The 27,424-nt window shown below is 38.7% G+C and overlaps 1 protein-coding gene across 3 annotated transcripts in view; it reads left to right on the forward strand.

The window, feature by feature from the left end:
- LOC149027684 (1,4-alpha-glucan-branching enzyme 2-2, chloroplastic/amyloplastic-like) overlaps window positions 1-27,424 on the forward strand; it is a 50,791-nt gene that overhangs the window by 20,050 nt on the left and 3,317 nt on the right. For all 3 annotated transcript variants that reach the window (XM_089164909.1, XM_089164917.1, XM_089164924.1), the window contains 14 exons: window positions 1,742-1,822; window positions 4,738-4,854; window positions 5,023-5,106; window positions 9,270-9,391; window positions 9,676-9,795; window positions 10,094-10,223; window positions 10,347-10,457; window positions 14,151-14,279; window positions 16,240-16,343; window positions 17,596-17,740; window positions 24,314-24,461; window positions 24,538-24,638; window positions 25,395-25,472; window positions 25,765-25,920. In XM_089164909.1, the coding sequence (XP_089021035.1) occupies window positions 1,742-1,822; window positions 4,738-4,854; window positions 5,023-5,106; window positions 9,270-9,391; window positions 9,676-9,795; window positions 10,094-10,223; window positions 10,347-10,457; window positions 14,151-14,279; window positions 16,240-16,343; window positions 17,596-17,740; window positions 24,314-24,461; window positions 24,538-24,638; window positions 25,395-25,472; window positions 25,765-25,920 (1,626 nt within the window). The remainder of the gene's footprint in view (window positions 1-1,741; window positions 1,823-4,737; window positions 4,855-5,022; window positions 5,107-9,269; window positions 9,392-9,675; window positions 9,796-10,093; window positions 10,224-10,346; window positions 10,458-14,150; window positions 14,280-16,239; window positions 16,344-17,595; window positions 17,741-24,313; window positions 24,462-24,537; window positions 24,639-25,394; window positions 25,473-25,764; window positions 25,921-27,424) is intronic.

Raw genomic sequence — 27,424 nt, forward strand, 5'->3', positions numbered from 1 at the left:
TTGCTGCTCATCCAGTTTAAGCATCTGCATTATGTAGAACGAAGATAGAATGCAAGAAATAGAATAAATACAAAGCTGCTCTGTTTTGGGGCAAGGAACAGTAAGATTGGCAATAACTTTGAGAGAAAATGTAGGAAGAAGAGAAAGGTGTAATGCTTTTTGGCTGAAATTAAGCACATAAGCTAAGTACTAAGTAGACAATATCTTCATGAGAATAGAAGTATGAAAATGATATGGAACCACATAACCTTCGCATCTACCAAGACATATCTCAGATGCAAATGGTATCCACCAATATCTAACAAGAGAGTATTACTTATCATGGAAGCCATTGCATCCTAATCTCATTTGCGGCCTCAAACCACAAAAAAGTTACAACCAAAGTGACGAAACTCAGATTTGAGCCAGGTTAAAGGGATCTCCATTCATTTTTATGAATTAGGATTCCAGAGTAGGAAGACAAAACTCATATTTTCACAACTGAGATTTACTTTAAGCTACAATTCTAATGCTTCTACTCCAAAGACAGCTAACCTTTTGTTTCTCTTGCTCATGATTTCGCAATTAAAAGAAATCTGTTATTTTACTGTAACAATTCCTTCACTTGAGGTACTTTACTTTTCAGAAACCCATCAAGGATTGAATTTTTAATGAAACAAATGATCACCCATTACACCTTCCTGAAGCTTCTGGAAACGATCAACCCTAACTAAAAGTAAAACTTCACTTGAGTTATAGCTTCTATTGATCTATGGCATTCTTCCTTACCTTGACTATTTGTTTTTCTCTTTTTTCCAATTCTGTTTAGTAATTTTTTTTAACTCTCATCATACTACTTATTGGCAACATGAAAAGAGTCCATAGAATCATGATTCAAGTTCTAGAAATAGATTATTGAAAAAAATGAAGGGGAAAAAAAATCTGGAAGAAGGCTTGAAATTCTCCATGGAGAAATGAGAATAGCTGAAACAGTGGCAACCACTTGTAAGAGAAACACAGTAGCCATGCAATAATCCTCTGAAGAGAAGACTAGAAAGGAACTGTGCAAAAGGGGGTAAGTAACCATGCGAATAATACCTTGAAACTCTGCAACTTGTATCGATGTGTGTCGACCTGTATTTTTTTCAAAAATTTAAAAAGATACGTAACGTCATGTCATACCATTTCGAGTTGTATTGTCTGATACATAATGCTTTGTATCTCTTTATTTACATTTATAATAAATTACTTTGTAAAAAAAGAGATATCCCAATGTCGTGTATCATATTAGCATGTATCGGCCGATACATTGAGAGATGGGGGGAGACAATAGGGAAAAATAAAATTCTTGAGATGTATTGGCCCATATTGTATCATAGGCCTGCAATACTGATAGTCTGAATCCTTGATTATAACAATGGAAATTTTTTGGACACTTGGACAAGGATATTTTGTTTCAACTATGATATACATTCTGTAGTGCAGTGGACCATTATAGTTAGCTAATGATGAGGTTTTATTTGGTGGCTTGTGTTACTTTGCGGATATTGCATGATACCTGTGATTTAATTGGTTTGTTAATAATCAGGCTTTCAGCAGATCTTAATGTTTTTGTCCCAAATATCTGCTACCCTTTGGAACTTTCCATACATGTGGATTGCTTAAGCTTTGTCTATTGGTTAAACCATATACAATTCAAATATTCAATACAATCATAGTTCCTTCTTCTGACAACATGATATCTGGTGTAACCTATGTTCAGAATGAATTTGGTGTCTGGGAGATATTTTTGCCAAACAATGCTGATGGTTCACCTCCGATAGCTCATGGCTCTCAAGTAAAGGTAAGGTTTGCCTCGATGTATGAGAGAATTTTGCTTTTGATTCTTACTGTCTTGATTTCAGATTCTATATATATATATATATATAGAAGGTGCTTTTTTCTCACTTGCTGTTTTATAAGTTGCTAAGCTAACAGATTGTTACTTGGTAGACTTCATGGTGCACTGGATCTGACTCTTCTAGTAAATCTATTTGTTTGTTTCTCCTTTATTTTGAAGCACAGTATAAATAAATTAGTAAAGAAGAGAGACAAATACTGTGACTCTGGCAATCCCAGGGAGCATCAGTACATTAGCCAGGCATACAGTGTACAACAATTACCCATTGTCCCCAATGATTTCATTATTACATTTTCCTCTCTTGGAAGTGGTTCAGTTGATGCAATCAGTATATGGTTGGAAGTTATTGAGTGTAGAGCAAGTTTTGTAGAAGTGTTGAAGAAGAAGATGGATGAGAGGAGAGAATGAAATGATAGAATGTTGTGTTGGAGTGAATCTTCAAGATACCTATATTACTTCTCTAGTGAAAAGGAAGAAACTACATACACCACCCTAGGTAGGTAAAAAGGTAAAAACAACATTACATAAGTAGGGAACTAGTTATGAGACTAATTCTAAACTACCCTTACAACACTTGAACTCTAACACATCTAAGTCTTAAGGTAGTCCTGTTTTGTATCTTAGGACATGGACATTAACCATGACTTTTGTGTTGTCTGGATCTTTTCTGCCACCCGTAAATACATAATCTCTCTTACGCATTTTATTTGAGGAATCAATCCTATGATAGTATGATTATGCAGTTGAAGACTTATAATTTTTTAATTAGCCTCATTTTCTTTTTTTTTTTTGCTTATCATGCGTTGCACTGCAACTGCAGGGCCAGAGCATCTGAGAGGAGAAAATATATGCAGCTTTAGTGATGTAACCCCAAAGAGTGGGGCCAATAATCAAGATCTAGTAAAGGAAATCAGCAGGCATTTAGGGTTCCTACAACCGTGCGGCAAGAGGTTTAGGGTTGTTTTAGGTAATCTAGGGTTTGTGGGAAGGACAGACAGGGTTCGGTTAGGGTTTATGAGCTTAGGATTATTGATACCTAAATCTGAATTTTGTTATTTCTAAATTCAGATTCAAGCTTCAAATCTTTGGTGTTTTAGAAAATAGGGTTTCTACTGTGTGGCTAGGGTTAGGATTAGGGTCGAGTGCATGAAAAGGGATGGGTGAGGCTTCCTAAAGAGGATGGGATTTGATGGAGGGTTATGAGAGTTATTGAATTTTAGTGTTTGGGGAGGAAGAAGGGTTTTCAGATTCTAGGGTTTCAGTGGGTGATGAAAACCCAGTTTTAGGGTTAGACTTCAGGTTATTCTAATTAAATTCCAGCACTCAACTAGCTTTGGCTAAGGGCTTTTATAGGTTCTAACACTGCCCAGGTATGCTGAATTTGAAATCCCAGATCTGAATTCATATAGGAGTTAAAACTCAGACCTGAAAATCAAATCTTATCTCAGGTAGGAATGGGATTAGGGTTTTGGCCAGAGGGGAAAGGAGGGCTAGGGCTGCTGGTTCTGCAAGGCAGAGAGGCTGTGATGAATGTTTTAGGGTCCAGAACTGGTGTAAGTAAGAAAGGATGATGTTTAAGATGTTTCAGAAAATTTCTGGAATTTCTAAAAATCCTGCAACTTGCACTTGAAGAAGACGAAGTGCAGAAAATTCAAAAACCTAGAAAATAGGGCTGCTTTGGGTAAATTAATGTTAGGACTCGGTTTTAGGCTTAAGGGCGACCAAAAGTAAAGGGTAAAGGGTTCAATTGGGGCTGGGAATGTGATTTTCCTATTAGGCTAGGATTGAGGACGTGGGGAAGAAGAAGAGGGTGGGAGATGGCTTCTGGGGCTTGGGGAAGGGCTGGAAATTTCAGAAAACTGAAGGGGAAGGGTGAGAGGGTATTTGCGATGGGGTTAGGGCTGCTCCTAAGGTCTGAAACTAAAAGGAAGGGGCTAGGATAGCAGCGGACAGAAGGAGAAGTAGGTTGGGGTTGGGGATGGGGTTCCGCCTACTTGTAAATTGAAGGAAATGCAGAAAACTCTTTAAAATAATGTTAGGACTCTGTTTTAGTCTTAAGGGTGACCAAAAGGAAAGGGTAAAGGGTTCAGTTGGGGTTGGGAATGTGATTTTCCTATTAGGGCTAGGATTGAGGACGTGGGGAAGAAGAAGAGGGTGGGAGATGACAAAATAATAATTAAAAAATAAAATAAAAATAGATCCAGGGTCCAGATGACAAACTAAACTCAATGTGACCCAGATCTAAGACACCCAAAAATTATCTGACCAAAATACCCCTGGTTCGAATTGGACGTCCTAGGGTTTGGGGAAGCAACCCTAGGTCTTGTGGTACCCCTGGAAATGAGTTACATCAAGGACTCTTAGTTAACAAGGACTGACTCAAACAACAAAATAAGATTAGGACTAGAGTAGCCATAAAATTCTGATTCTAATTAGACCAAAATGGGCTGGACTATGGGTACCCCAAATGACCAAAATGCCCCTGTTTCTGGCAAATACTCCATTCGCATGGGCTGGACTGTAACCCTTAGCCCTATTTCAGCCCTGGAGGCCTCCTTGAGGTGGTCCTTGAATTTCACATCACTAAGCCCCTGCTATGGAGGAAAGGCTGTTTCCAAGTCTTGAAACTGTAGCCAGCAGGTTGCAATAGCATAACTTATCATTTTTCACATACTTGCCCAGTCAATAGATAAATCCTGTAAATTGTATTATGTCATTCTTATCTGAATGTATTAGTTGTCCTGCTTTTGTGAAGTTGGCTTGGGGAATCTTGCTTATGATATTCATGTTATGGAACATGCGTTCTTCTTAATCTTATTTGATTCCTATACTAGAGTTTTGTCTTCCTGTAATTGTAGATTCGCATGGATACTCCATCTGGTATCAAAGATTCAATTCCTGCTTGGATCAAGTTTGCTGTACAAGCACCAGGTGAAATTCCATATGATGGCATATACTATGATCCTCCAGAAGAGGTATGTTTTTGCCAGTTCCTCTATATCTTCTACTCTTGCACAAAAAGGAAAAAAGATTCCTGAGATGATTAATTAGCTTATTCTACAAAGAGTCCCCCGTTTATTTGCTGAAACTTTCTTTTTGTTCCTTAAATTTGTTTCTTAAGTCTCATGTTCATGTTTTGACAGGAAAAGTATGTTTTTAAACATCGTCAACCGAAGAGACCTAAATCACTTCGGATATATGAATCTCATGTTGGAATGAGTAGCACGGTATGCATTCCTTCTTTTCCCTATTGAATATTTTCTTTTCCCTTTTATTTATTTATTTAATTACTTTGAATATAAGAATCACACCATGGAACGTGTGTGCATTCCTCCTTTTCCCTGTGGAACATTTTCCTTTGGCTTTTTTTATAATTTAATTATTAGGCCAATATAGCCTAGATATGGAACTCAGGGGAAGCGATCTGCAGGTCTAACAAAGTGGGTCAATAATCAAAACTGAAGGGGGGTGTATAATCAGAAGTCCAGAAATGGGAAATCAGTTTAAGGAAACTCAGGGAGAAAATTTCCAACTTGTGATAGGAAGATCAGAATAGCATAGCCTGAAACTCAGGTCGATACTTTGTTCAATGGGTACTATTAGCTTGCAAATTATCTCAGAATTCATTGAGCAGATAAATGCAAGTTTTGAGACTGGAATTCAAGAAGGAATGCAGTGAAACTAAAATATTTAATTTGAGAAGAAAGTCTTGAAATTATGCAAAATTGTGGAAAATATGTTCTCACAAAAAGCAAGATAATTGGGGCAGCAGAATAAGGGTGCTGCTGTTTTCAGGAAAGGGTAAAAGTAATCAACCAAAATAGAAGAGTGGTGCAGGAGAAAAAGGAATTCGCAAATGAATAAGCCCCTGGAATCCACACAATCAAATCTTGATGAAAACTGCAATACTATTATTTATTAATTTGTAAGTTTGTGCCACTACGCTATAGGCCCTGTACCCCCATACATGGAATTTATAAACTATCTAATACTCCTAGGCTCAGGGTGCTGAGTATCATTGGTGGGATCTGATGCAGATCCAAGGATCCACATCCAGAAGGGGAAAAGGCCAAATAAAGGCATAGTCCTAGGCTTGTTGTTAAGTATTTGGACAGATGTGATTAAGGTAGTTTAGTCCTGTTAAATAAGTTAAAGTTAGTTTCTAATTATGTTCTGAAGTTGGTACAGCAGTTAAACATTTTTTGGGACACTTTTAAGTCTCCAATGTAATTCAATTTTCAATCAGGCTTGCTGCATATTTTAACTTCCATTGAGGCTTATGAATTTGCAGTTCATTTGAATAAAAACTGCTTTGCACAGTTGTTGCTTGTGTTTTTGTGTGAAATCTCCAAGGGAGATCACGTGCTTGCGTGCCTAGGCGTTCTAAACCCTCGGAGAAGACTATAAGGTGCTTGCGCTGAGACCAACTCCTCCATTGACTGTGGAATCGGTCCTCAGCAGCCATGAATCAGCTCCATCATCCATGTACCGAGAATTATCCCCACCCCCTTCCCTCTTCCACCACTAATTTACTCTTGAATACTTCAAATTCATCCACATTCAATCTATCAATAGTATCTGCCAGATCTGAGATCTGTCAATTGATTCATTGAAGCTTCCCTTTACCATTCTAGTCCATGCAATGCTCATTCGAACTCACCATTGGCTACCACTACAACTGCCATCAGACCTCCATCAACCCTAAAACCTGCAACTTCTCATAACTGCACATCCAGCCATTATTATTGGTATCTCCTTCCTTCAGATACATCACGGTACCACCCTCCACTCCCTAAAAGTTCCAGACCTAAAAGTCCATTGAAACCCCATGAACAATTGATTCATTGAATTCCTAGAATCATTCAAAAAACCTTATAAGTTAAAACATTTCCGAACCACTCCAAATATCAATCAGTCTTAGATTCTACTTTGTCAACTGGATCACCATAGCCTTCACAAGACCCTACATGGATTGGTTCAAGTTTCGGCACTGCTGGTTCTGTTTTGTGAGTCAGATCTTGGTAGTTTGGTCCCTGATTGGCTTTCCAATTCAAGGCTACATGAGAGTGACACCAGAACATGGATGAACCAACTTTGAAGGTCTTCACTGATATGTTTAAGAAGTTTGAAGAAGCTTTAAGCCTTTAATAAGAAACTTCATTTGGACATGGCAAATTAGCAGCTAGATCTGGCTGAGATAAAAGCCACTGTGACTGATATAGCTGGTAGAATGACCCTCATGGAAGATCAACAGAGTGGCAGCAATAACCCTCCTCCCCAAGGCTGATTACAACTTAATTCTCAATACATTCCAGAAAGAAATAGAAATGGGAATTGGAGCAGCAATGGTAGTCATCACAAAAACATTTCTTATGCAAGGAATGACGGAGATGATCCGGAGGTTCAGTTTGATGATCCCAACTATAGGAGGTTGATAGAGACAGAGAACTAGACGAAGGTAGAGACAAATGCACAAGAGTTGAAATAGGACTTCCCCTCTCCAGCCCAACTTTGAGGACTGTATGAAAGCCGATTTAACTGGTGGTAATGACTATAGAAAGGAAGGGGTGCACCACAAGCAATTTGAGATTTAGGGGGAGAGAAGAGTAAGGCATCTTTAGTAATACCAAAAGAGTAGACAAAGTGGGCTCGTGACTCGTGAGTATTGAAGTGGACACATGAAGGGTGCCCAAGGTCGAGCTAGAAAAGATCAGAGGTTCCATCAGCAATCACAGAGAGGTAGCATCAATTGACAAGGGTCGGAAGAGAATGATTTTTTGCCAAACGTAGGAAGTGTCGGGGAGGACGGATTAAATGAAATATTTCTTGAGGGGGAGGGGGGACCTAGATGAGGTCATTTGTGGAGGAAATTCTCCAAATTAATGTAGGGATGTCTTCTGGGATCTTAGATCTTGCGGAGGCCTGAATCTCCTTTGGAGTTGGGGATGGAGATGGTAGCCCAACAACTCAGTTGGTTGGAACATTCTTGTCCTTTCCAAAGGAAGGCACAAAAGAGAGATTCCATTGTTTAACTAGGGATTTCGGAGTCTATAGATGCCACACCAATAAATGTACTAGGATGGATGGACAGATCCAATCAGCTAATGATGTAAGCAGCCCCCCACCCACCCCCACCTCCCAAAAAAAAAAAAAAACCCAAATTCCAGCAAAGATGGACCCTGAACCAAGCACCAAAGGGCTGGCCAAACCCTTATAAAGGTAGTCTTTTCTCCACACCTCCCCTCGGACACAAGTGGGCCCCAATAAATTTTCTAATATTTTTATGAATCCATATCTACATTTGTTTTATTAATTGGATTAGTAGTGAGAATCTTGGTCAAAGATGGAGTCCCAATTCGAATAAATTTTAAAGCAAGATTCCTTCTGGATAATTATTTATTAATTTTGCAAGTTGTTTTTAGAAGATTCCTTTTTAGTGGTTTTTTAGTTCTTGGGTTTTGTTAGCCCTAACTTTCTCAAAATCTACCCCATATTAGTGATTGTTAAAACCCTTTCAACACCATCCCCTAGTTATTGTGTGCTATAATATTCAAACCAAGCTTCCCAAGAACTAGTTCTTTGGTTGCTGGTTCTCAAGGAGAGGATCCTGGGGTGATTCAACTTTAGGTTTTATCTCAAATCTCGAAACCTAGACTTTTGGGTTACATCAGCTAAACCCTATGATCACTCTTTACTTTCATTCTCTGGATAGAGAAGAGCTTAGGGGTGAGACTTGAGGTTTAGGTAAAAGGGTAAATTTTGGCTTAGTAACACCAGAGGCAACAGAAATACATAAGGGTAACAACAGAGTGAATAATGGAAGAAAGCATAAGAAATAAGGAACAACTATAAAGAACAGCATTCAACAGTGGTTCTTTATGTTTCAGTTCCACCAACCCCACCCCTTTCTTTCCTTTTTTACCCCTTCTTCTTGGCTTTGTTACCATGTTGCAAAATCAATTAGGGAAACAGAATCTTTGTAAAAGAAGAAGAGAACTGAGATAGAGATCATATTGGAAAAGGGAATCATCTCCATCAACAACAGGGTTTAGAATCACCCTGTTGTAGCCTCGGCTAATATTTGAATTATTCTTAAACCACAGAATTCTACTTAGAGCCAATTACACAAAAAATCGAAGACAATACTAATAAGGCTCTACTAGACTAAATACAGTCAAAACACTATGAAACATATGGTGACATAAGAGGAATTAGAATTCCCCTTGTGGTACAATATTTAACAAATAGAAAGCCTATTTTATCATTATGAACAGCTCATTTTGCATTCCCAAGAGATTCTTTCTAGTTCTTAACTTTTACTTATGATCTCTACCCCTAATTCTTGCAAAATACTTTAATTGTGCTCAATGTCATCATTTTTAATATGCAGGAGCCTGTGATCAACACATATGCCAAGTTTAGAGATGATGTACTCCCACGCATCAAAAAGCTTGGTTACAATGCAGTTCAGATTATGGCTATTCAGGAGCATTCATATTATGCTAGCTTTGGGTATTCTTTCTTTAATATACTTTGTGCATGGATGCACATTTTGAATTCTAAAGTACTGAGAACTGAAAAACAGAAAGAAAGGGGTTGGCGAATTACTCTCTCTCTGTTTGTCAACTTTTGTGGCCTCATATTGGAGTTCATGCACCTTTACGTTGGTGGTGCTGTTTTCATTCTTTTCTTCGTTTGGTCTGAATGGTGTTTTTGGAGTTATTTTTATATTCATCTATTGCCCACTTCTGGCTTGTGACTTTCCTATAATGAAGATTTTGATATTTTATCTGTAGGTACCATGTCACCAACTTTTTTGCCCCTAGTAGCCGTTTTGGAACTCCAGATGATCTGAAGTCTTTGATAGACAAAGCTCATGAACTTGGTCTGATTGTTCTTATGGATATTGTTCATAGGTCAGTCACATTTACTAGCAGAAGTTATCAAATGTGAACACTTTGAGATTCAGGGTTACGACCAATATTACTTGTTCCAACAAATAATTCTCTTTAAAGTTGTTCTGAGATGAATATTTTCAGTCATGAAAGCCTAAAGCATTGTCATTTTTGTATATTTTGGTATAAATTTGCATATGAATATCTAATACTTTCATTTGGAGTACAATATTTTGCCCATTTTTCAGCATAGAATATGCTGTGCAACCTGATTTTTTTTACTCTATAGTTTCTGATGGTAAAGTTTGCATCCACTCAGCCATGCTTCAAGCAATGTGCTGGATGGTTTAAACCAGTTTGACGGGACCGATGGTCACTACTTCCATTCTGGAGAACGAGGCTATCATTGGATGTGGGACTCTCGCCTTTTCAACTATGGAAACTGGGAAGTATGTACTATAGTGCACCTCTCATATTTTGTAAATATTGTATTTTGCAACAAGTGCTTCTTTTTCTAGTTTTGACTTGTATAACTAGAATGGACTAATTTGTGTTTGCCATATCTTATTTAGGTACTAAGGTTTCTTCTTTCAAATGCAAGATGGTGGTTAGAAGAATACAAGTTTGATGGTTTTAGATTCGATGGTGTGACCTCAATGATGTACACTCACCATGGATTGCAGGTAATTGTAAATCAACTTCTTTTGCTAGGTATATGGCTCTTGGTCATGTGTAGGCTTGGTTGCTAGTTCCTTTTTTTTTTTAATGAATAAACTATCAATACCAAAACCACGAGGAGGGGAGAGAAAAAATGTACAAGGAGAGGGAGGAGAAAAGGGGGGGGGAGAGAGAGAAGAAAAACAATCTTTAGCTACTAGACCGAAAAGTGGAACCTAAACCCTAGGTAACAACAATAAGCTTGTTCCTTGGGGTATTGCGAACAGCAAGATGGGGGATCAATTGAACTTAGAGGGGACATCAAAGCGGATCAGTTTCCAATCGAGTCCAGAGACCTAGAGTTGGAGGTCCAACTCTTAAGGTTACGCTTCCACCAAAGGTGGTGCACAATTGCTCCAAAAACCAACCTATCTACTCGGTCATAGATGGAATCACCAGAAAAGACCTCAAAACCCAAGTCCAATCCCTAGCAAACCTGAAAAAGCGTTTGAGTCAAGGGCAAATGGAGGCAAAGGCTTTCCCTCTAAGCGAGCAAGAGAAAGGGGAGGTGAAAAAAAGGTAGTCAATATTCTTAAAGCCATTCCAAGAAAGAATGCAGTTAGGGCTAGCAGGGATATGGCGATGAATAAGGAAAAATTGCGTGAGGCAAAGTCTGAGGGTTCTCCAAAGGGTGAGAAAGTGGCGAGAGATGTGACCTTTGAAGCAAACCAAGGGAGCTCAAGGTAAGGGTGTCAGGAAAACCGTAATGACTTGAACCAGCTCAAACCTGCCCTGAGCTCAACCCAAGCTAACTCGACTTTTTAACCCGAAGGGCGGGTTTGGGTTACAAAATAATTGGCCCTGACAAGGTCGAGTAAGGTTGGCTTTAGCCCTCAGGCCAACCTAGCCCACCCCTACCTGATCCTGTATTAATTTAGTCAAGTTAGAATTATGTACAAATTGAGTTTGTATAATTATTTAACCAAGTATTCAATTAATTATCTCAATGGATTATCTCAGTTGGCAAACACAAACACTTTATAATTAAGAGGTTAAGAATTCAAATCTCCTTAGTGCCACTAGCACTTGTACTTTGTTTTGTTTCAGAGTTAAAAATCAAGGCTTGTTTAGGGTAAAACAAGGCTAACCCGACACTGTCATGGTAACATTAGGGTGGGCCAGGCTTAGAAAAACCTTGACAAGGTAGGATTTAAGTTTTGATTAAACCCAGGCAAGGTTGGGTAGGGTTTGGGTTTGAGGGTTTAGGTCCTTAGGCTAGTGTTGGGTTTAGATTGACCCGACCCAACCTAGTCTATTGACACCCGTAGCCGAAGGGACAAAAACAAATGCGGTGGATGTGGTTCCATGCTAAGTCCACGGCGAAGAAGCCCGAAGAGGTTAGGAGCCAGACAAAATGATCATGAAGATGGTTACAAAGGGAGGTGGAGAGAGAGGACCAGACTCGTCTGAGACTTGGGTAAGACTGTGCCGGGGGTACCAAGTGCCATAAAAGATGAAAGATGAGAGGGAGGCAGATTTGGGGATAAAAGAGTTGTACACAATGTGAGGGCCAAAGAATTCTAGAGGATGCCTAGGGGTGCTAGGGGGTAAGCCAGAAGGAGATAGATGAACCATCTGAAACCCGAGTGGAGATTGCTAAAAGAGCGAGAGGCCTCAAAGGAGCAATCTCCTCCAGACCCAAGATGGGTTGACAGGGACCGGAGCAATCCAGATGGAGTCATGCTTGAGGAGATAGGAGTAAACCCAAGTAACCCAAATGGAGTTGTGCTTGGAGGAGATTTTCCAAATGAGTTTAAGGAGATTGGCATTATTATAGTCCTGGATCCTCTTGATACCCAAGCCACCTTCCTTTTTGGGTGGCAAACTTGGGCCCAATTGATGGGACGGAGGAAGCGGGAAGCTTCACAACCTTTCCGAAGGAAGGAAAAAAAGAGGAATTCCTTGGCTCTAATGGTGGCTTTGGGAAGAGAGAAGATACCACACTAATAGAGGTAAAAGGAGTGAAGGACAGAGCGGATGAGGACCACCCTTCCTGTGGATGACAGAAGCTTGCTTTTCCAAAGTTGGTAGCATTTCATGTTGATTATTGCGTCTCATGTTGCACTAACCGGTCAAAGTGACCTTTTCATTTGGTTCTTTGATCTAGGAAATGCAGCTCCCCCAAAAGCCATAATCCCAGGCTATTTGAATTTTGAGTCATTAAATTATTGATTAGTATGTTGAATCAACAACTTATAGATGGTGCTTAATATGAAATGCACGTGCCATTGCCTGATTCTTCTTTTCACCGCTCACCCCTTAGTGCTGGGGAATGATTTCTAATTGTTCCATTGATGGTACTGGGAACAAAATGTTCTCCTCTAAAATTCTTCTCCAATATTACCGTCTCTGAAGGGCTGGAACAACAAATAACCTGGTAAACAAGTAGGCACCATAGAACTTAACAGTGACCCAAGATTAGACCTTGTAAAGCCCAATTAGGCTGTTGTCTTGACTGCATCGTTTAGTAACGTGTTGTATTATCATTCTAGTTTTGTTCAATTGGCTACACTTTTATCAGCTTGTTTGATCTTTTTGTTTGAAATGCATGGCAAAGATCAAATATCTAATCAAGGTCTTGAATTTTGGAAGTCATGATCTGATATCAGCTAACAGACTTCATTGGACAAAGCTACATTGGGGCCAGGGGGCTATTCCTCCCCCCCACCCAAAACAAAAAAAAATAAAAAATTTGAAATATCCTTTTTTCCTTTCCAATTTTTTTGAAAATTCCCCTATAATCCTCTTTCCATGTGTGGAATATCAGCGCTTGCCCCCCCCCCCCAACCCAATTTTTTTTAAATTTCCCTCATTCCTATCCCGAAAGTTTGAAATTTCCACTCTAACCCCCTTTCCATGTGTGAAATACTGAAATATCAGTACTTTGGCCCCTGATTAGAGAAAAATTTTCACGATAAAGTTAATAGGTAGAAAACTCATTGTGTTCTGTGTGAAATGTTGGTGACCCCTCCCAATGTTAATTCCTGGTTCTTCCCCTGAATTCATGCACAAATATTTGAGAGAGCCCTGAGTGGAGGCAGGAATGCAGCACATGTTGCATTTTATCTGCCATATGGCATTAGTGATGGAGGCCCACCCTCACCTACATGTGTGCCAACTTTGAGCCAATCGTCCATGTGTTAAATTGAAGTATAAAAATGGTGAAGATATGTAAAACCTTGAGCAATTCTAAACTGTTGACTTTAAGGACTGAGGACTCCAAATTTTGATGTGTAACACATAGATGGTACATTTTTCCATTCCGTAGCCCAAAAAAATTAAAACCTTCATGTAGTAGATGAACTAAAAATCAGTGATGGCACCTGGCTCAACAAAAGAAAAATGTCCGTTATCTCTGCCAATTGCATGACTGATAGCATCGGTCGTGGAATTTACTTGGTTGTTAACCATCTTGAGTATGTGTTGGTTAACTCAAAAGGAAACACATTCATGATCAAGTACTGGAAGGCTAGTCCTGTACAACAACACCAACCCCCCCCACCCCGAAACACAAAAAATAAAAAAACTCCACCTCCCTTGTTTTGTTTTTGTTTTGTGAGTTTCAGATATATTGCACTACATTCTGGGTGCAGTATGCTTTCTTCCCCTAAGCTGCTGGTTCTTTGTGTTTATCCTATATATTTTATTCATGTTGGCAGATGGGATTCACTGGAAATTATAACGAGTACTTTGGATTTGCAACTGATGTTGATGCTGTAGTTTATTTGATGCTGGTAAATGATCTTATTCATGGGCTTTCTCCTGACGCTGTTACCATCGGTGAAGATGTAAGTAAAGTTCTTTTCCTTGATGAAACTCTGCTTTATATCATTTAAGTAATTCCTAGGTATAGCCATGTAGGCCGTATTTAATTCTTATTGGAACAAACGTATATTGTTAGTTTGTGTCTAACTATAAAGGTAAAACATGTACCATCAGTAAAAAGATATGTGCAGAAATAATTCATGGAGATTAACTCCTGTTTTTTATCCGAAAATGTACTTCATTTTATTTCATTCCCTGTTATGATTCTCCCCAAGAATCATAGTCCTACAAGGACTAAGAGTCACCTTCCATTCTGATTTGGACAAGGGTTGGGAGTCCAAGTTCAATTGGGAAAGAAATTATGGTGTTCTGCTTCCATGAAGAAATCAAATTCCTAAATCCAATTGGAGACTAAAGTCCTAAGCTAATAAGAATAATTGTACTGCAATTAGAAGAACAGCGCCAGATCAGAGACAAGAAATATAAGCCTGTTATGCAATTCAAATTTAAAAGTAGAACAGGAACCAGATAAACAGATTTGGGAGTGCTTGAAGTTCACTTTTTGTAGGAATCTGTCAGATGGGAACTTTGAGGAAGTGAATTAATTGTCTAGTTTTCACAGTGATACATTTACAAATGTAATGTAGAGGAACCAAAATAATTGTATTTCATGGTTCTAGAAGACAAAGATTCTTTTGGAGTGATGAAATGAGTGGAAAATTTTGGAAATCAACAGGTTTGGAAGTCAATTCCTCTAGAAATGCGAAATCTTTATGCTAAACATTTTTCTGCATAGGGTTGATACCTTATTGTGCCTTCTCTTTTTATATGATTTTTCTGCTTAAGTGCAGAGGTGAGAGCTGCTGACAATTGTTGTTCAGTTGCGAAAGAATATGTTAGCTGAAAATGGCAGCGTTTTCTGGAATTTGCCACCATGAGTGGTTTTTTGGGCTTTTTAGGAGTGAAGCCGAAGGTTACAAAAATAATTCTAGAGCCCTCCCAAGAATTTGGTTGATATTCAAATTTCCAGTATTGATGAATTGGACTTGATCTTGTGAAGAATTAGGTGGGATTAGACAAGAAAGGTTTTATGATTTTCCTTATTAATGATTTAGTTTCACGTGTCATCAGGTTTTTGTATTGTTTATCTCATCTTTTCTCATTTTGTTTTGGTATAGGAAATTTTATAATGTAGATCATCGTTTGGGTTCATATTCTTCAATGCTCCAGTCTTCTGATTGCTGGAATGGGAGTTGTTGATGGCAGAACATTTTTTTGTTTAATAGTTAACAGCAACGCATATCTTTATCCTTACACCCCAAAAAAAAACACTGATAAATATTTTTCAGCATGCACATGCATACCTGATTCTTGAACACCACCCTTTAAAAAATAACAGTAAATAAAAAAAAAGAAGGAAGACATGGAAGGTGCCATTGGGAATTCTCCTTAGAAGAGGTGGGGGTGGAAGTCAGTATAAAATTCTGTTTGTACTCTGTAGAGCCAATAACAAAGGTAAGAACCAGTGTTAAGATAAAGTCTAGGAATGGATCTGTAATGGTATTTTAACTTCCACATAGTCCTCTCCTTCCAGAATTTGCTCACACACACAAAATAATAATAAGAATAAAGTAAAAAAATAAAGGACTGATCAAACCTGGTACACAAGGCTCTCACGTTTAGCTGGTCCTGGGGAGGTCAAACATACGCAGCCCTATCTACGTCCCACAAAATAAAAGCTTCATCTAGGTCAGTACCTGCAAAAGAGAACTAGACTGCTCTTTGTTCTTGTTGACATCTTTTATTTGGAGTCTAGGAAGTTGTCAGTTTATCACTTATTACCTTAGTGAATGTGATTGCTATCATCGTAAATTTGATTCTACTTTAGCTGGCTGTTTTATTCATAAACTATTCTTGGGTCCTGCCTTCAGTTCACTTTCTATTATGTGTGTTTTCTTAAGGTAGCTCATTTTTTGCTTATAGGTTAGTGGAATGCCAACATTCTGTATTCCTGTCCAAGATGGTGGTGTGGGATTTGATTATCGTCTGCATATGGCCATTGCTGATAAATGGATTGAAGCTCTCCAGTAAGTCACTGCTACTCTCGACTGCCGTTTGTTTAACACTGTATTGCAACAAAGAGGTTTAAAAGGAGTTCTGTAGAGTCTCTAAGACCAAGAGGTTTGTCAAATTCCAACAAGTGTTTGGTTGTATACTCCAGAATCAAGCTAATGACATTAAGATTGAGGGCCTTTAAAATAAAAGTTCCCACCTGCAGAGTAAACGTACGAACTGTCTCCCTAGGCTGGTCTTTAAACGCCCATGTTAGAGGACCGTGCTACCTTTGAAACTCCTTTATTAGTTCAACTAGGTGGCACTCACCAAGTAAAGAGAAGGATAAGGTTTCTCTTTTTGTTTGTTCCCCCCCTTTTTTTTTTTTTTGGGTGGGAGGTGAGGGTGTGGAGGTTGGATAACAAAAAGACTAGTAGGTTTGGAATTAAAAAAAGGGCTCACCCATTGCAAAAGGTTCCTGCCATTGTGGGGCTGGGGAGGGTCATAATATTCATAGACTTGCTCCTGCTTCTGCCAAGAGGCTATTCCCAAGACTTGATCCCATAACTACACTGAGGCCTGAGCAACCTGTACTATTGCAAGATAGAGATTGAATTAAAGAGAACCAATAATCTAACCAGGGTTGTAGCCTAGACTGAGGCTCTAGTCACTCAACCACTTGTAATTGATGGAAGATTAAGAAACTTTTTTGTGCTTTCTTGTTATTTTTTTTCACTCTCTTAAAGGTTAGGCTGACAGTATTCCATGCATGACGAATTGATTTCTTCTTTTGTCCATTCTTTTTTTTGCAAGAATTCTTAGTTCTCACCAGGCTTCCACATTGCCAAGCAAAGAATGTGTTCAATTACTTAAGAGTACCTTCCTCAGTTGTTTAGGGACAAAGTTTGTGCTAGGAATTTGCCTGTTGGGAATTGCCACTAATTGACCTTTTCCTGTTTGTACAGCTTTCTCTTACTAGTCTTGAAATTTATGATTGTTACTGACTGGTAATAAGCTTTTGCAAAGAAATCTGCATGGTGACCTTTGCTTCTAATTGCTTGTTTCCTGTCAATCCAGTTTTATTTTTGCAATTAACGTTAGATGCATGGGTTTTTCAACCTTTTATCTTGCAAGGCATGTATTTTAAATTTGTAAGTTGGGCATTTGTTTAAGCCAGATCTAGTGTAGGAGGCTTTAGAAATTCCATTAGTACAGATTTGTAACATTAATAGTTCTTTTTTGGCCTAAGTAATGCATTCATTCTTGGTCATCTTGGTACTAATGCAGGAAGAGAGACGAGGATTGGAGAATGGGAGACATTGTTCACACACTTACCAATAAAAGATGGTCAGAAAAATGTGTTGCTTATGCTGAAAGTCATGATCAAGCTTTAGTTGGTGATAAAACTACTGCATTCTGGTTAATGGACAAGGTAGTTTTTGTTATTGTTGTTCTTTTATGGAGATATTCGATTCCTTCTTTTTAACACTTTTTAGCTAAGGGAGAAATTTATGGGTAGAAGAGGGTGAATTAAAGCAAATAGAAACTCCAATGAACTAGAAAATTTAGTAACTTGAGAGTACTGGTAGACTGACTGTACAACAAAGCAGAGGGCAAGAATGTACAAGAACAGTATGTAAGTGCCAACCATTAAACAAGTAGATCTTTAGTTGCCCCAAACATCACTTAATCTCATTTAACGATTCAAAGTGCAAACAAAATCAAGGGAAGAAGTATGTATATATTGGTCGGGTGGAGGGAGTTTTGGAATTAAATTTCTCCTTTACTGGATCACAATTATTACCCAAAAAGAAATTTAGGTCAACAATAGGTTCAAAGTCAACCTTACCTGATGAAGGTCAGATTCTCACTAATATTCATAAATTGTTTGCATATGAAACCCCATAATGCTGTGATGTTCCAAATGTCTCACAGTCAGTTCGGAGTCAACAATTATATAAACAATTCTGAAGCTAAAGAAAAGTAGTACAACTATTATCATGGGAATTAAAGGCTGTGGTTACCCTCAAATTTTTTATGAACCAAGGGCCTCTGGGGAGGAATGAACACCCAAAAGATGATAGAAATTTAATGGTTTGTTTGGGGCACGTATGGATATAGAGCAGTGGGGTGGGATACTTTTAATGCTGAGCCCATGTGTTACGTGGGTGAAGAACAGAGAAGTGAAGTTGAAGTTTTGTGGATGTTACAATCTCCTACCCCCAAGTGTCATTTGGTTTCTTGTGGGAGAAAAACAGAGAGAGGGGCTGTCCTTTGAAACAGGTTTTGGCTGCGAGGTTACCAGATCCCATAGTTATAATGGTTGAAGCTGTAGACTGCATGAGGACCAAATGGACTTGTTCTGGCAGTGTTAAGGCAAGACGGAGGTAATTTCAGAACCACGACACGGACTTTGATGAGGTTGGACGGTTCGAGGACCCTAGGTGGCCACTGTGGGAATGGACTTAAGTGGAGAGGCTGAGAAGGTGTAGCTGAAAGATTATTTGGTAGTGGGGATGAGCATGAGAGAGAGAGAGAGAGAGAGAGAGAGAGAGAGAGAGAGAGAGAGAGAGAGAGAGAGAGAGAGAGAGAGAGAGAGAGAGAGAGAGAGAGAGGATATCTGAGAGGGATTTTGATTTTGTTGGCAGGTGCATAGAGTAGAGAGGAGGATTTGAGAAGAAGGAGAAGGAGATTAGTGGGGAGTATGCTGTGGATTGTGGACATGTAACAACAGAGGTGGCTTTAGAGGATGAGCATACAATTTCTTCTTTCTTCCACTTCACTCTCTAGTTGTTCTGCTGCTCATAGATTGACATTCATTTTTGGGGTTTCTCCGAAAGGGAACTTGAAGAACATCCCTTGTGCCTGCTTCTCCCCTTGATCACAATGGAGGGGTGGACCTGCAGAGCAGAAAGCATGCTTTCTGTAGAAGATGGCACGGTTTCCCCCCCCCCCCTTCCAACTGTTTTCCCTTGAACTTTTGCCAGTCCCAGATTTTGCAAGGGGGTGTGGTGGGAATAATTGTACTGTCAGCCACATCAGCCAACACGAAAAACTCATAGTTTTTCATGTTGTCTAGTGTCTACCCAGACTACCACCACTATCAATTTGACAACCTCATTTTCCGATTAGGTGTAAATGCCAGTACAAGAATTTCTTGCCACCATTAAAGCCCCTCTTAATGAATGAGCCCCTAGGTAAAATAGGATTCAGAAATATTATGTCAATCACCAGCAATTAGAATCATTAATAATTCTTAATCCTCTGGTTAGATCAGTACCAAACTTGGGACTGTTTGTTTGCAAAGATTGAGGTGCAAATGCTCAAAAGATCAGTCTAATCCAAGGGCTAGATGCGTCTAGCTAAGGATTCCTATTTGCAGCAGGAATGCCCTCAAAACAGTGTGTACAGTTTCAGGAGGAGCAGTCAAACAGTCTTTATTGGCTTATATTTAGCGGGTGATTATGGATGAAACCTCACAAAAAACTTAACGAAGGAGGAGCAGTGGCTCTACTGACCTGTTGATGCAGGGCTACTTCCGCGGATCAGCCCAAACCTGTTGGGAATCCATATGGAGATTTATCAGGTCCAATTGTTGGGTAATTTATTTATTTATTTAGATTTATATAGTAGTCATTTGTTATACTTTAAATAGATTAGTAGAAAATTAGTGATAAGGTTTAGTTGTGTTTCAGTTTTAGGTTTAGAATGTAAGTCTTTTGATTTTTCTTTTTTAAACTATGTAGAGAATTTATTTATTTTTAAAAGTTGTTACTAGTGCACAAGGCTTCCACACTTAGTAGCGTAACCACTGTTAATGGCCTGGCCAGAATTGTTAATTCATTAAATAGTGAATTCTGGAGAACCTGTTTGGCTATGTGTCAGAGAGGACTTCTCCCACCCGCCTTCTTGTGTGCAATTTCTCTCTCTCTCTCTCTCTCTTGTATTTCATTTCCCCTTCGCCTTCCTAAACATTGATTAATTGCTGAGTTTCTGAAATTACCGTATGGGCTCTGTTTTCTGGTAACCATTCAGCTCTTCATATTTAGGGTCAGTCACTCCTGTTTTCACCCATTCCAGCCTCAGACTTGGGGGTTCCATCTATATGCATATGCAACTGCTGTTTGCCAGATTTATTAATGAATGGAATAGTGAGTTTTGGAGGCCTTTGTGGCTGTGTGAGTGAAACTTTCTACCTCCACCCTTTTCTTCTCTGTAAGTTCTCTCTCCTATCCTTCTTTCTATGTTTACCCCTTCCCCTTCCTAACTCTTTGATCAATCACTGGGTTTCTGAAATTACCTAACATTCTCTGTTTTCTGACAACTATTCTGCTTTTCATATTGAGAGACGGTCCCCCCATGATTAATAGTTGCAGTCTCAGATGTGGAGGTTTAGTTGATACCCATATGGCCATATGTGACCCATTATGTTGAATGCCAGTTTGTGGGCTTGCTGAACTTGGATGTAAGGTTCACATCAGATCTGTGGCTCTCTGCTCCACCACCTGGCTTGGTTTCAGTAGCTCTTTCTTTTCTTAATGGTTGATTTTTGAGTTACCGTTGATGTGTACGTCATTCCTGTCACTGCGGATTGATTGTCCCTACCTAACTACATGGTAGTGGTCAATTGCTAGAGCACAGGAGAATGAAGAGTAATGATTTCAGAAAGAGCAGCTGGACTTAATAGATTCCTTGTAATCTAAATCCTTCATGAAATGTCAGTACCAGGCTACCTGCTGATGCATATTAGAGTACTATTCTCCTTTGTGAATTCCATGCCTCCTGCTCCGGGTCTACAAAGCTAGACCACCTTACAAACTTAAATAGAAGAATCAAAACAATTCAAACACTAAAAGGGTAACCTAACCCATTCCTTAACTAATTTTGTAACCTAAATTGACTAGGAAACTGACTCAAAACAGGACTAGACTTGTAGAATCCTAATCCAGTCCAACTTATTCACTTAATAATAATGCAAATAAATAGATAAAGATAACCTAATGGTTCCCATATGCCTAGTCTTTCTCCATGTTATAGGCCTATTGAAAGCACCCCCTTATAAGGAAAACACATTGGGTCAAAGGTACACACATACATTGCCCAACCAATAGCTGATTTCTAATCAACCCGTTAAAAAAAATTATCTGCATCATATCTCTTTTGCTTCCACTAGAAGCCTTGTCCTTGTGTCTGACTACAACCTATGTGAACTGAACGAATAAATTTCAAGCTTCAAACAGATTTTGGGAGTAGCTCTCATGAAGGTCTTCCATTCTCCATTAACCAACTTATGGAACATCTCATTTGCAGTGATAGAGGGCTCAACACTATTCCACAACCAGTTCTTGACAGTAAAATTTTCTCTTGTCCGCTCATCATGTGCAATAACAAAAGCAGGGGTTTTAAGATCAGAATTAGGTGGGTCCTCCTTAATATATTTTGGTTTTCCGTAGCAAGTGTGTAAGCCTTAACAGCTTGGCCTATAACAATGAATTAGAAACACCATTTAATTTGATAATTTAATGGTGGTGATCTGAACTTGTAAAATATCAGCTATGTGTTTCGATTCAGCAATGGAAGAGAAAAAGATATAACTCACAACAAACTGTACTGGCAGTATATCACAGAGGCAGCAAACTCAAGAACCAACAATAAAACTTGAAGCAGAAGCTGTAGCAGCAGTGCAACTGAAGAGAAACAGAGGTTGTACTATTACAAATTCAAGAACCAGCAACATATCTAAAAACCAGGGGTTGTGAATTGCCCAAAAAACAGAGGAAGTAATAGTGCAACCTGACTTATATCAAATTAGTGAAGTAAACAGGGAGAATATAGTACCTTGATAGGATAACCAAAGCCCCAAAGGGCAGATTTATGTAGAAGAAAGAAGTACCTGAGGGAGACTTGCAGGTCACCCCCCTCCTTAAAAAAAAAGAAAAGGAAAAGCAGGGTATCTGCCGAGACTATAGGCGTATCCAATGAACAGAATCAAGCAATGAGAAAACCTCCAATTTTGGATCTAGTGATCCTTGTGACTAGAAGGATAAAGTCCCTGACTTGCATATCCATCAAATGGATGAATCATGCACCAATCACTCATCACATAAACCAAAAAGAAAAAAAGTTCCTCCAGTTCAGGCCATCTCCATTTCAGGTGCAAGTAATACCAATCAGACTTAAAACAGAAACGGTCCAAGCCTTTACCATAATGGTCTGGTCGGTAAACAGCAATGTAGTGGCAGTATGAAAAGAGAAGTGAGGAAGGATTCTCAAAACCACAGAGGCAAGGACTTCACTAAGATCAGTTTTAAGCTCTGATATCATGCAACAGTGGCTGCAGTTTAGGGAACCAGAACTGCAGAGTGAGAAGGGAAGAATGAGGGAGGAGGTATGTAGCAAAAGGGATAGAGGTTTTGCGTGAAACTCTCTTCCTCAGGCTAGCCTTTATTTATAAATTACAGTCACATATCCAATCCCACTCTAGGAATAAATTCCTAAACTGGGTTGCACCAAAATTGGGACTAGATTACATTACAAGATTAGAAACTTAGCCTAGCAATGGATTTGCTTGTCATCCAAGTAATAAGGAAAGGGGTAAAACAGTAAGTACGCTAATAACTAACATGCACATAACATGAGTACCCCCACGGTACCCCTGGTCATTTACTCTTAGCACAAACATTGACAAGCTTGATTTCACAAGTTTCTGGGTTGCTTTTCTATCAGGACTTTACTGTTTTCTGACTGCCACTTCCAAGTCGGGTCCAGTAGTGTAATTAACAGAAAGATGATTCTCAGTCACTCCATCATTGGTAAAGTTTCTGGCCTTCGAAGGAGGGAATCCCATAAGGATAAAGGCTTGTTTCTTAGCAAGCTTCCCTGATTGCACTCCCAGGGGAGCCTATTATCTATATTCATATTGGGCAAGCTATCTCCTAATGAGTTCGGATTCACCTCCTTTGTGTGCCACTTGCTCCTTTCTAAGTTCTCTCTTTCCTACATGGATATCTCAGATGACTGGTTGGATTCATCTCCCCAAGCTAGTGAGGTTATACAGTAATAAATTTTGATCTAGAATTATGGAGGGTGGGATCTAGTAAGGCTTTACCTAGATGAAGTAAACACTCAGTAGTTATTAATAATGAACCAGTGACATATGTGAAAATTCTCTGACTTGTACTCAGAGGCTGAGTGCAGATGTCAGGGGTTTTTGTTTCTTTATCCAGTCCTTATTTTGTTTTAGTAAAGCACCTTTCTTAGTTACTTTTCCCTGAAACTTTTCCAATAGCAGAGACCAGGATTGCCCTCGAGATTCTCCATATTGGAAGTTGCTTGAATATCCACAGAGCCAAAAGTGATGGCAAACATGGGTTCCATCTTCTATGCTACAAACATTGCCATGCAAAGAATCTTAACCTGAATGCAATTGGCTTCAAAGGAAATGGTATATAGGTTGGGTAACTTACACAATGGGGTAATTAGCTTTTCTAATAGAGGAATACTAAGGTGGCCAGACCTGGAGATGACTTTGAAATGTATGTAAATATATAAACATGAATCCCTTGCATTGTGAAACTAGTATAGAGGGTGGTCAACTATCTATCCCTCTTTATAGGAGAGACACATGTTTGTTACTGTGATGGACCCTTGAAAATACATGCAAATTACCTTTCTGACAAAAAGGAAGGCTTATTAACTATCAGCCTTGGCTGATACAAGCAAATAACATTATTGATGTCAATGCTAATGTTCATCTAGGATCAGAATCTATTATTTTCTGAAGTTGAACACTTGGTTTTTACAAAGCTTTTTGGTGATCATCTATCATTATTAAAAGATTTAGGAATCTGCTACATTTTATTGATAATTTGGTTTGTTATGGTAATGGACAAAGTAATTAAAGTTTGCCTATTTTACACCACAATCCCGCCGGTGGAGAAATGCAGATAACAGGTGTATGTATATAAACCTTTTCTTATATATCATTCATTTTTTTCATCTTCAGGACATGTATGATTTCATGGCTTTGGATGGACCTTCAACGCCTGTGATAGATCGAGGAATAGCACTGCACAAAATGATCAGGCTAATCACCATGGGTTTAGGTGGAGAAGGATATTTGAACTTCATGGGAAATGAATTTGGGCATCCGGGTAAAAATATGTAGATTGGTCAATACAAGATTTGTTTCTTTGTTTAAATATTTGAATAATCTTTTTCCCCCTGCAGAATGGATAGATTTTCCAAGAGGCGAGCAACACCTGGCTGATGGGAAAGTAATCCCTGGAAATAATGACAGCTATGACAAATGTCGGCGTAGATTTGACCTTGTAAGTCCCAAGTACTGTTTTATATTATTAGACCGATGTGTGTTCTCAAGTATTTGTTCAAATAGGAAAAAGTAAATTTTGTTCACGTGCTTTTTGTTTATATAGTAGTTCGTGGAACTCTACATATGTTTGTATCTAGGCTTTCTGTCCTCTTTTAACATGAATTATTTTTTCTTCTTTTTTCTTCTTCTTCTTCTTTCTTTCTATCTTTTTTTTTTTCTTTCTTTTTTTCTTTTTTTTTTTTTTCTTTTTTTTTTTTTTTTGGGATGAATAATATATCATTACTAAAAGCACCAAAAGGGGATGGGACAAAGAAGGAGAGAGAGGGTGAGGGGAGCTATACGGGCCCAACCCTACAAAAGATGGACTTATGACCGAAATAAAGAATTATTGAGATCCAGGATACACCAATTATTAAGTTTCATAGTTGCCCAAGGCAGTTGTATGTTTCATGGTGTATATACTTAGATGATGAGGGAAGATACCTACAATATGGAAAACATGATTGGGATATGGCAAATATACATCTAATATGGTTCTCACCTTAAGTGTTGGCTCATTTTGGTACAAAGACAACAATGCTTTTGGTAAACATTACAGAGAGCATGTTGAAATCATGTTTATTCTCGACAAGAGTAGAAAAGTTGTTGAATGAGTAGGTTCCCTCAACCCCCCACCTTGTAATTTAGTTTTTGAAGAATGACTTCCATATTCCATCTTCCTTATCCTTATCAATATTGATTATATATGCTGCAGGGGGATGCAGTCTATCTAAGATATCATGGTATGCAAGAGTTTGATCGAGCAATGCAACACCTGGAGGAGAAATATTGTGTATGTATTCTACGTATTATTTGTCATTCTGATGGCGAGTACTGAAAATATAATGGTCCATAGATGGTAAGGTATCAAATATTAAATGTTAGTTTGTTTATCTAGTGAAAAGAAAATTTTTGGGATGTGGTCTGAGAAAACTGATTAGCTATTAGCTTTGTGAATTGATTGCTTTATTTTTCAAATGTTGCTGCAATTTCTGAATGTAAATCTTTAATACTGCCACTGGGCTCCGGTATTTTTTAAATTTTGGTGCACTCTGAGAGTCTGAGGTTTCAAGCCTTTGTTTCAGTTCATGACTTCGAGGCACCAGTATATATCACGAAAAGATGAAGAAGATAGGACGATTGTCTTTGAGCGAGGGAATTTGGTATTTGTATTCAATTTTCATTGGAATAATAGTTATTCAGATTTCCGGATCGGCTGCATGAAGCCAGGAAAGTACAAGGTATTGCTTCCTCATGTACTTTGTGTTCTATAAGATTTCAATGGAATGCATATTCTTCTGCAATTATTTCTTTTTATCCTTTTCTTGTAATCAGAAGATCATATATATTTGTTTCAAATGATTTTGATCTGAGAATAATTTGAATGGAGAAGAATTAAATTACCTATGGTAGCGAAGTACTAAAACTAGCAGTGGCAAATTTTTGTTTGGGTAGCTGATGGAGTTAATGCATTGAATAAGAGGCTAAAAGTGTAGCTAGTTCTTATGTAACTCATTTCATCTTCCACCCTTGTTACGCAGCTTACACTTCCAGGTTTTTGTAGCTTATTCAGTCTCTCATAAGCTTCTGGAATATTTTAAATCAAGAATTAAATCAAGAACAAATAACGTATAAACCCCCTGGAGTTGCAAACGATTATGTGTACTACCCTCCAAATTTTAAAAAATAATCCATCCCTTCTGGGTCCAACACGGTTAACTTTTACATGAAATGACAATATTGCTTTCTTATATTTTATAAGATAATCACTGTTGTAATTTTACCCTCCTTCCTCTGCCTTTACCCCCTTCTCCCTCTTATACCCCGCAAGCCTCCACTTCATCCCATATCCCTCTCTGTGACATCAAGCTGAACCTGCACCATTTCTGTTGTCATCTTCACGAACTTTTCAGCCTTTGCAATCCACCATTCAAAATCTGACTCCCATTTTTATGGTTTTATACAGACAGTGAAAACCACTACTGAATCCAGCTTCTTTTGGGAGCTGTGACGTCTCCCTGGGTGGGATTGGGTTGGACGATGACAGGGGCAGAGGTTGAAGATGGATCCTTTTCATGTAGCTAGAATGATTCCACCAGGAAATCAGAGAGAACCTCCAGAGGGTCTGGTTAGCTAACATTGAAGGAGTACGACTGGAGCCAAAGGCCAACTGCTGAACTGCCTCAAAAAAGTGGCCTGGATCAGGGTTGACAAATTCACGTTGTCAGTGAAGTAGATGTGGTGGGAACCTGGGGTTTTAGTAGAAATAGGGTCAATTTCCTACCTATGACCAATAATTACTGCATTAATTATTGGGTTTGCAGATTTCTTCGTTTATCTGAGTGTGTAGCCTAATGATCAATTCTCCATGTGATGTAACCCCCAAATTGAGGGCTAAATTACAGGATCACTCAATTTGAGTTCAGCAGTAAATTAGGATTCTTAACCCCTGCAATAATGACTTCTTAGGGCAATTCACAGATGGACAACAGCTAATTAGGGCTAAATACACCCTGCGGCAGGTTGTGACTTATAAACCCTGCAGCTAGGGTTTCTAGGGGTATGTCAAGGTTGAGGGGAGTGATGACCATGGTGGGGGATCTTGCGAGATTTTTTTTTTTTTTTTTTTTTTTGGTTAACCGAAACGAGATTGGGAGGCAAGTTCTGCAAAATGGGATATCTTGCTTGAGATCTCACCATATCTTGCTATATCTCGCCCTAAATCTCACCATATCTCGTTGAAAC

Source organism: Hakea prostrata, chromosome 1 (assembly GCF_041222555.1).
Source record: "Hakea prostrata isolate BN-2017 chromosome 1, UWA_Hpros_2, whole genome shotgun sequence".
In the NCBI taxonomy this organism is placed as follows: Eukaryota; Viridiplantae; Streptophyta; class Magnoliopsida; order Proteales; family Proteaceae; genus Hakea; species Hakea prostrata.